This window comes from Borostomias antarcticus (genome assembly GCF_949987555.1).
Source record: "Borostomias antarcticus genome assembly, contig: scaffold_131, whole genome shotgun sequence".
NCBI classification, from domain to species: domain Eukaryota; kingdom Metazoa; phylum Chordata; class Actinopteri; order Stomiiformes; family Stomiidae; genus Borostomias; species Borostomias antarcticus.
Window position 1 is genome coordinate 186,701 of NW_028176563.1, and position 10,000 is coordinate 196,700.

Below are 10,000 nucleotides of genomic sequence, written 5' to 3' on the forward strand. Positions count from 1 at the left end.
GGGAAGTAGCCCACACGATCATTTCCTGTCCGGTTGTCATGGATACAACCCTTCCATCGGCCATCAGGGTGCTGCTCCAAAACCTTCCAAACACACACATACAAACAAACACACACACACACACACACACACACACACACAGAGTTAGACCTGAGAGTGTGTGTGTGTGTGTTTGTGTGTGCGCATGCGTGTGTGTGTGTGTGTACCGTGATGATGTCTCCAGTCTTGATGTTGAGGCTGGTCAGGTCATAGTTGTTACAATAATCCTTCAACGCTCGCACCTGCATGGCTGCTGAGGCGTCTGCAATAAAACAACAGATCAGGGTTCACAGAGAAGCAGCACAGAACACCATGGAATACTACACGATACTATACTATACAATACTACACAATACTATACAATACTACACAATACTATACTATACAATACTACACAATACTATACAATACAATACTACACAATACTATACAATACTACACAATACTATACTATACAATACTACACGATACTATACTATACAATACTACACGATACTATACTATACACTACTACACGATACTATACTATACACTACTACACAATACTATACTATACAATACTACACGATACTATACTATACAATACTACACAATACTATACAATACAATACTACACAATACTATACAATACTACACAATACTATACTATACAATACTACACGATACTATACTATACAATACTACACGATACTATACTATACACTACTACACAATACTATACTATACACTACTACACAATACTATACTATACAATACTACACAATACTATACAATACTACACAATACTATACTATACAATACTACACAATACTATACAATACAATACTACACAATACTATACAATACTACACAATACTATACTATACAATACTACACGATACTATACTATACAATACTACACGATACTATACTATACACTACTACACGATACTATACTATACACTACTACACAATACTATACTATACAATACTACACGATACTATACTATACAATACTACACGATACTATACTATACAATACTACACGATACTATACTATACAATACTACACGATACTATACTATACACTACTACACAATACTATACTATACAATACTACACAATACTATACTATACAATACTACATGATACTATACTATACAATACTACACAATACAATACTATACAATACTACACAATACTATACTATACACTACTACACAATACTATACTATACAATACTACACAATACTATACTATACACTACTACACAATACTATACTATACACTACTACACAATACTATACTATACAATACTACACAATACTATACTATACACTACTACACAAAACTATACTATAAAATACTACACAATACTATACTATACAATACTACACAATACTATACTATACAATACTACACAATACTATACTATACAATACTACACGATACTATACTATACAATACTACACAAAACTATACTATACAATACTACACAATACTATACTATACAATACTACACAATACTATACTATACAATTCTACACAATACTATACTATACACTACTACACAATACTATACTATACAATACTACACAATACTATACTATACAATACTACACAATACTATACTATACAATACTACACGATACTATACAATACTACACAATACTATACTATACACTACTACACAATACTACACAATACTATACTATACACTACTACACAATACTATACAATACTACACAATACTATACTATACAATACTACACAATACTATACTATACAATACTACACAAAACTATACTATACAATACTACACAATACTACACAATACTATATTATACAATACTACACAATACTATACTATACACTACTACACAATACTATACTATACAATACTGCACAATACTATACTATACAATACTGCACAATACTATACTATACAATACTACACGATACTATACTATACAATACTACACAATACTATACTATACAATACTACACAATACTATACTATACAATACTGCACAATACTATACTATACAATACTGCACGATACTATACTATACAATACTACACGATACTATACTATACAATACTACACAATACTATACTATACACTACTACACAATACTATACTATACAATACTACACAATACTATACTATACAATACTACACAATACTATACTATACAATACTACACAATACTATACTATACAATAGTACAGACCTGCTTCCCCCCTTCCCCCATCTCCTCCTCCCCTTGTCCTCTTTCCCCCCCTCCCCCACCTCCCACCATCCTCCCCCTCTCCCACCATCCTCCCCCACCTCCCACCATCCTCCCCCATCTCCCACCATCCTCCCCCACCTCCCACCATCCTCCCCCCTCTCCCACCATCCTCCCCCTCTCCCACCATCCTCCCCCACCTCCCACCATCCTCCCCCACCTCCCACCATCCTCCCCCTCTCCCACCATCCTCCCCCACCTCCCACCATCCTCCCCCTCTCCCACCATCCTCCCCCACCTCCCACCATCCTCCCCCCTCTCCCACCATCCTCCCCCACCTCCCACCATCCTCCCCCACCTCCCACCCTCCTTCCCCACAATCCCACCATCCTCCCCCACCTCCCACCATCCTCCCCCACCTCCCACCATCCTCCCCCATCTCCCACTATCCTCCCCCATCTCCCACTATCCTCCCCCACCTCCCACTATCCTCCCCCACCTCCCCCACCTCCCACCATCCTCCCCCATCTCCCACCATCCTCCCCCACCTCCCACCCTCCTCCCCCACCTCCCACCATCCTCCCCCACCTCCCACCCTCCTTCCCCACAATCCCACCATCCTCCCCCACCTCCCACCATCCTCCCCCACCTCCCACCATCCTCCCCCTCTCCCACCATCCTCCCCCACCTCCCACCATCCTCCCCCTCTCCCACCATCCTCCCCCTCTCCCACCATCCTCCCCCACCTCCCACCATCCTCCCCCACCTCCCACCATCCTCCCCCTCTCCCACCATCCTCCCCCACCTCCCACCATCCTCCCCCACCTCCCACCATCCTCCCCCACCTCCCACCATCCTCCCCCCTCTCCCACCATCCTCCCCCACCTCCCACCATCCTCCCCCACCTCCCACCATCCTCCCCCACCTCCCACCATCCTCCCCCACCTCCCACCATCCTCCCCCTCTCCCACCATCCTCCCCCACCTCCCACCATCCTCCCCCACCTCCCACCATCCTCCCCCACCTCCCACCATCCTCCCCCACCTCCCACCCTCCTCCCCCACCTCCCACCATCCTCCCCCACCTCCCACCATCCTCCCCCACCTCCCACCATCCTCCCCCACCTCCCACCATCCTCCCCCTCTCCCACCATCCTCCCCCACCTCCCACCCTCCTTCCCCACAATCCCACCATCCTCCCCCACCTCCCACCATCCTCCCCCACCTCCCACTATCCTCCCCCACCTCCCACCATCCTCCCCCACCTCCCACCATCCTCCCCCTCTCCCACCATCCTCCCCCACCTCCCACCATCCTCCCCCTCTCCCACCATCCTCCCCCACCTCCCACCATCCTCCCCCACCTCCCACCATCCTCCCCCTCTCCCACCATCCTCCCCCACCTCCCACCATCCTCCCCCTCTCCCACCATCCTCCCCCACCTCCCACCATCCTCCCCCTCTCCCACCATCCTCCCCCTCTCCCACCATCCTCCCCCACCTCCCACCATCCTCCCCCACCTCCCACCATCCTCCCCCACCTCCCACCATCCTCCCCCACCTCCCACCCTCCTTCCCCACAATCCCACCATCCTCCCCCACCTCCCACCATCCTCCCCCACCTCCCACCATCCTCCCCCACCTCCCACCATCCTCCCCCTCTCCCACTATCCTCCCCCCTCTCCCACCATCCTCCCCCACCTCCCACCATCCTCCCCCACCTCCCACCATCCTCCCCCATCTCCCACCATCCTCCCCCTCTCCCACCATCCTCCCCCACCTCCCACCATCCTCCCCCACCTCCCACCATCCTCCCCCACCTCCCACCATCCTCCCCCACCTCCCACCCTCCTCCCCCACCTCCCCCACCTCTCAGTAGCTGTTTGATCTCTCTGCTGGCCTGTGTGGTGGTGAACTGGTTAACGATGTCCAGAGCCGTCTGACACAGAGTGTTCCTCACCCCTGCACTGATCCCACTCTGCAGGGGAGACAGGTGAGACATGGGGGACAGGGGAGACAGGGGGGACAAGGGGGGACAGGGGGGTACAGGAGGATACATGTGGGGACCGGGGGAGACATGGGAGGACAGTGGAGGATGGGGAGGACAGAAGGGAAAGGGGAGGACAGAAGGGAAAGGGGAGGACAGAGGGGAAAGGGGAGGACAGAGGGGAAAGGGGAGGACAGAGGGGACAGGGGAGGACAGAGGGGACAGGGGAGGACAGAGGGGACAGGGGAGGACAGGAGGGGGACAACGGAGGACGGAGGGGACAGGGGGGACATAGGACGAGGACAGGGGAGGACAGAGGGGACAGGGGAGGACAGTGGAGGATGGGGAGGACAGTGGAGGATGGGGAGGACAGAGGGGACAGGGGAGGACAGAGGGGACAGGGGAGGACAGGAGGGGGACAACGGAGGACGGAGGGGACAGGGGGGACAGGGAGGACAGTGGAGGACGGGGGGTACAGGGGAGGAACGGAGGGAGACATGGAGGGACGGGGGGACAGGGGTGGACGGGGGGGACAGGGGAGGATGGGAGGGACGGGGGGGACAGGGGTGGACGGGGGGGACAGGGGGGGACGGGGGGGACAGGGGAGGACGGGGGGGACAGGGGAGAACAGAGGATACCAGGGGAGTACGGGGGGGGACAGTAACAAATTCAGATAAAAAGAGGACATTGGGGGGTAACTGTGTGTGAGTAAGCATGTGTATTGGTGTGCATTGGTGTGTGTATATATGTGTGTGTATGTGTGTGTATGTGTGTGTGTGTGTGTATTGGTCTGTAGCGGGAGATTTCTTTGCTGCTGAAAAGCTCTGTCAACGTTTGCTGTTTTAGATTAGTTGTACACCATCTATTTGCGATCGGTTTTTTTCATATTGGTGGTTTTTAATCTTCTTATTTTAATTCATCAAGTATTTTAATGTTCAGCTGTCATGCTCCACCACTAAGCCACTGAATCCATGGACTGTGATCCGGCGCAAGGACAGGAATGGAGGGAGGAAGTCTTCCTGTAGTCTCCCCCCCTCTGCCTCTCCACCTGAACACCTCCGTGGGCCTGAGGACTGAGGACCCTCACCTGGGCACAAGAGGACCGGAAGCGTGAGCTGGGTAACCCTAACCCAACCCTAACCCTAACCCTAACCCTAACCCTAACCCAACCCTAACCCTAACCCTATCCCCCCTCCGGCCCTGGATCCTGCTGAGCCCCTTCCTGCGCCCCCCAGCCGCCCTCTTCAGCGTCCCGGCTCCGTTCTCTTCACCCCCCGTCCTACATGGTCCCCTATTGATTAAATCTACCCTTATATATATATATAAGTGACCACTGTCCCACTATCCCACTACCCCACTATCCCACTATCCAACTATCCCACTATCCCACTACCCCACTGTCCAACGGTCCCACTATCCCACTGTCCCACTGTCCCACTGTCCCACTATCCAACTATCCCACTATCCCACTGTCCCACTATCCCACTGTCCCACTGTCCCACAGTCCCACTATCCCACTATCAAACTATCCCACTATCCCACTATCCCACTATCCCACTGTCCCACTATCCCACTATCCCACTATCCCACTGTCCCACTGTCCCACTATCCCACTGTCCCACTACCCCACTGTCCCACTATCCCACTGTCCCACGGTCCCACTGTCCCACTATCCCACTGTCCCACTATCCCACTGTCCCACTATCCCACTGTCCCACTATCCCACTATCCCACTATCCCACTATCCCACTGTCCCACTATCCCACTGTCCCACTGTCCCACAGTCCCACTATCCCACTATCCCACTGTCCCACTATCCCACTATCCCACTGTCCCACTGTCCCACTATCCCACTGTCCCACTACCCCACTGTCCCACTATCCCACTGTCCCACGGTCCCACTGTCCCACTGTCCCACTATCCCACTGTCCCACTATCCCACTGTCCCACTATCCCACTGTCCCACTATCCCACTGTCCCACTATCCCACTGTCCCACTGTCCCACTATCCCACTATCCCACTGTCCCACTATCCCACTATCCCACTGTCCCACTATCCCACTGTCCCACTGTCCCACTGTCCCACTATCCCACTGTCCCACTATCCCACAGTCCCACTATCCCACTGTCCCACTATCCCACTGTCCCACTGTCCCACTACCCCACTGTCCCACTATCCCACTGTCCCACTATCCCACTGTCCCACTATCCCACTATCCCACTGTCCCACTATCCCACTGTCCCACTATCCCACTGTCCCACTGTCCCACTATCCCACTGTCCCACTACCCCACTGTCCCACTACCCCACTGTCCCACTATCCCACTGTCCCACTATCCCACTGTCCCACTGTCCCACTATCCCACTATCCCACTGTCCCACTATCCCACTGTCCCACTACCCCACTGTCCCACTATCCCACTATCCCACTGTCCCACTATCCCACTGTCCCACTATCCCACTGTCCCACTGTCCCACGGTCCCACTATCCCACTGTCCCACTATCCCACTGTCCCACTATCCCACTGTCCCACTGTCCCACTGTCCCACGGTCCCACTATCCCACTGTCCCACTATCCCACTGTCCCACTATCCCACTGTCCCACTGTCCCACTATCCCACTATCCCACTGTCCCACTGTCCCACGGTCCCACTATCCCACAGTCCCACTATCCCACTGTCCCACTATCCCACAGTCCCACTATCCCACTATCCCACTATCCCACTGTCCCACTATCCCACGGTCCCACTATCCCACTGTCCCACTATCCCACTGTCCCACTATCCCACTGTCCCACTGTCCCACGGTCCCACTATCCCACTATCCCACTGTCCCACTATCCCACTGTCCCACTATCCCACTATCCCACAGTCCCACTGTCCCACTGTCCCACTATCCCACTGTCCCACTATCCCACTGTCCCACTATCCCACTGTCCCACTGTCCCACGGTCCCACTATCCCACTGTCCCATTATCCCACTATCCCACTATCCCACTGTCCCACTGTCCCACTATCCCACTATCCCACTGTCCCACTATCCCACTATCCCACTGTCCCACTGTCCCATTATCCCACTGTCCCACTGTCCCACTATCCCACTATCCCACGGTCCCACGGTCCCACTATCCCACTATCCCACTGTCCCACTATCCCACTGTCCCACTATCCCACTGTCCCACAGTCCCATTATCCCACTGTCCCATTATCCCACTATCCCACTATCCCACTATCCCACTGTCCCACTATCCCACTGTCCCACTATCCCACTGTCCCACTGTCCCACAGTCCCATTATCCCACTGTCCCACTGTCCCACTATCCCACTATCCCACTGTCCCACTATCCCACTATCCCACTGTCCCACTATCCCACGGTCCCACGGTCCCACTGTCCCACTGTCCCACGGCCCCACTATCCCACGGTCCCACTATCCCACTGTCCCACTATCCCACTATCCCACTGTCCCACTATCCCACTATCCCACTGTCCCACGGTCCCACTGTCCCACTGTCCCACTATCCCACTACCCCACTGTCCCACTGTCCCACTATCCCACTGTCCCACTATCCCACTGTCCCACTATCCCACTACCCCACTGTCCCACGGTCCCACTATCCCATGGTCCCACTGTCCCACTGTCCCACTGTCCCACTATCCCACTGTCCCACTATCCCACTGTCCCACTATCCCACTACCCCACTGTCCCACTGTCCCACTATCCCACTGTCCCACTATCCCACTACCCCACTGTCCCACTGTCCCACGGTCCCATTATCCCACTGTACCACTATCCCACTACCCCACTGTCCCACTGTCTCACTGTCCCATTATCCCACTGTCCCTGGCGTCAGATATACAAAGCTGGTGAAAACAAGGCCTTGCGTTGTCTTGAGGAGAAATCTTAGATCTTTCAACGCCCAATCCTTTAGATGACATCATTGACTGTGTTTTGTAAAAACATTAAATTACTTTGTAGATAAACATGGCCCTTTTAAGCGGACAAAGATTAAAGATAGAGTTGCTCCATGGTTCTCTAGTGAGCTGTCTAACTTGATTAATGATAGGAATTGTGCCTGGTCCTGTGCCAGACGCACGAGGGATGCCCAAGATTGGCTTTCTTTTAGACAACTCAGAAATAAATGTACAACAGCTGTAAGGAAAGCTACATCTGATTACTTCTTGCATTTAGTCTCTAACTCTTATTCAAACCCAGATAAGTTCTGGGGTGCAGTGAACCAAAACTAACAACAAATCCTCTAGCTCACTACCCTTGTGTAAAGAGCCATGACTATTGATTATGATAGACTCCAGTCTAAAGTTTAAAGGCTTTGAAATGAAAGGTGAAAGGTTTGAAATGAAATTTCAAATGTGTGTGTGGTGTGTGTGTGTGTGTGTGTGTGCGTGTATTGGTGTGTGTGTGTGTGGTGACTTACATCCAGAAGCAGGCGGACTACCTCAGTCTTCCCACAGAGGGCAGCCTGGTGCAGCGCTGTACCAGACTCTGACTGCCTGTTAATGTCTATACCAGCCTGAATCAGCAGCCTGAAACACACACACCAATACACACACACACACACACACACACACACACACACACACACATACACACACACACACACACACACACACACGTATATACATACGGTTAGGTGTAACCTTTATGTTGTCCTAAGGTTGTGGTTAGATTTAGGGTTATGGTATGGTTGTAGTTCAGTTATGGTAAGGTTGTAGTTCAGTTATGGTAAGGTTGTAGTTCAGTTATGGTAAGGTTGTACTTCAGTTATGGTAAGGTTGTACTTCAGTTATGGTAAGGTTGTAGTTCAGTTATGGTAAGGTTGTACTTCAGTTATGGTAAGGTTGTAGTTCAGTTATGGTAAGGTTGTACTTCAGTTATGGTAAGGTTGTACTTCAGTTATGGTAAAAGGTTGTAGTTCAGTTATTGTATGGTTGTAGTGAAGTTCACCTGAGTGTAATTTCTGGGGATTTACTTATTAATTACACTTGCATGTGGCTACAGCAACTCAGATGGGGATGCTAACTAGCGAGCTAGCAACCTAGCCCCCCCTCCCCTGGTGATGCTAACTAGCGAGCTAGCAACCTAGCCTCCCCTCCCCTGGTGATGCTAACTAGCGAGCTAGCAACCTACCCCCCCCTCCCCTGGTGATGCTAACTAGCGAGCTAGCAACCTAGCCCCCCCTCCCCTGGTGATGCTAACTAGCGAGCTAGCAACCTAGCCCCCCTCCCCTGGTGATGCTAACTAGCGAGCTAGCAACCTACCCCCCCCCTCCCCTGGTGATGCTAACTAGCGAGCTAGCAACCTACCCCCCCTCCCCTGGTGATGCTAACTAGCGAGCTAGCAACCTACCCCCCCCTCCCCTGGTGATGCTAACTAGCGAGCTAGCAACCTAGCCCCCCTCCCCTGGTGATGCTAGTTTATGGTAAGGTTGTGGTAGAGATCTGGTGAGGACTGGTTCTGACCGGATCACATCGATGTGTCCGTTCTTGGCAGCAAGGTGAAGAGGCGAGACACCGTTAGGATCTGAGGGCTTCGGTTCCAACATGGCGGCACACATATTACTACTGAGAAGCAGCTGGACCACCTACACACACACACACACACACACATAGGGAGAGAGAGTGATCAGGGAAGTTTAGAGATGGTGAAGGCACTGAGAGTGAGAGAAAGAGAGAGAATGAGAGAGAAAATTAGAGAGAGAGAGAGAGAGAGAGAAGGGAGAGAAAGAGATAGTGAAAGAAGAGGAGAG

At 51.3% G+C, this 10,000-nt stretch overlaps 1 protein-coding gene across 1 annotated transcript in view; it reads right to left on the bottom strand.

Moving 5' to 3' along the window:
* The window catches only part of LOC311328338 (caskin-1), a gene marked incomplete at both ends in the record, with an annotated part of 40,178 nt that overhangs the window by 13,616 nt on the left and 16,562 nt on the right, over positions 1-10,000 (bottom strand). Inside the window, 5 exons of the mRNA XM_084462324.1 lie at positions 1-83; positions 207-301; positions 4,116-4,224; positions 8,669-8,777; positions 9,714-9,835. The exon at positions 1-83 is cut by the window's left edge and continues 32 nt beyond it. Of these exons, the coding sequence (XP_084318450.1) occupies positions 1-83; positions 207-301; positions 4,116-4,224; positions 8,669-8,777; positions 9,714-9,835 (518 nt within the window). The remainder of the gene's footprint in view (positions 84-206; positions 302-4,115; positions 4,225-8,668; positions 8,778-9,713; positions 9,836-10,000) is intronic.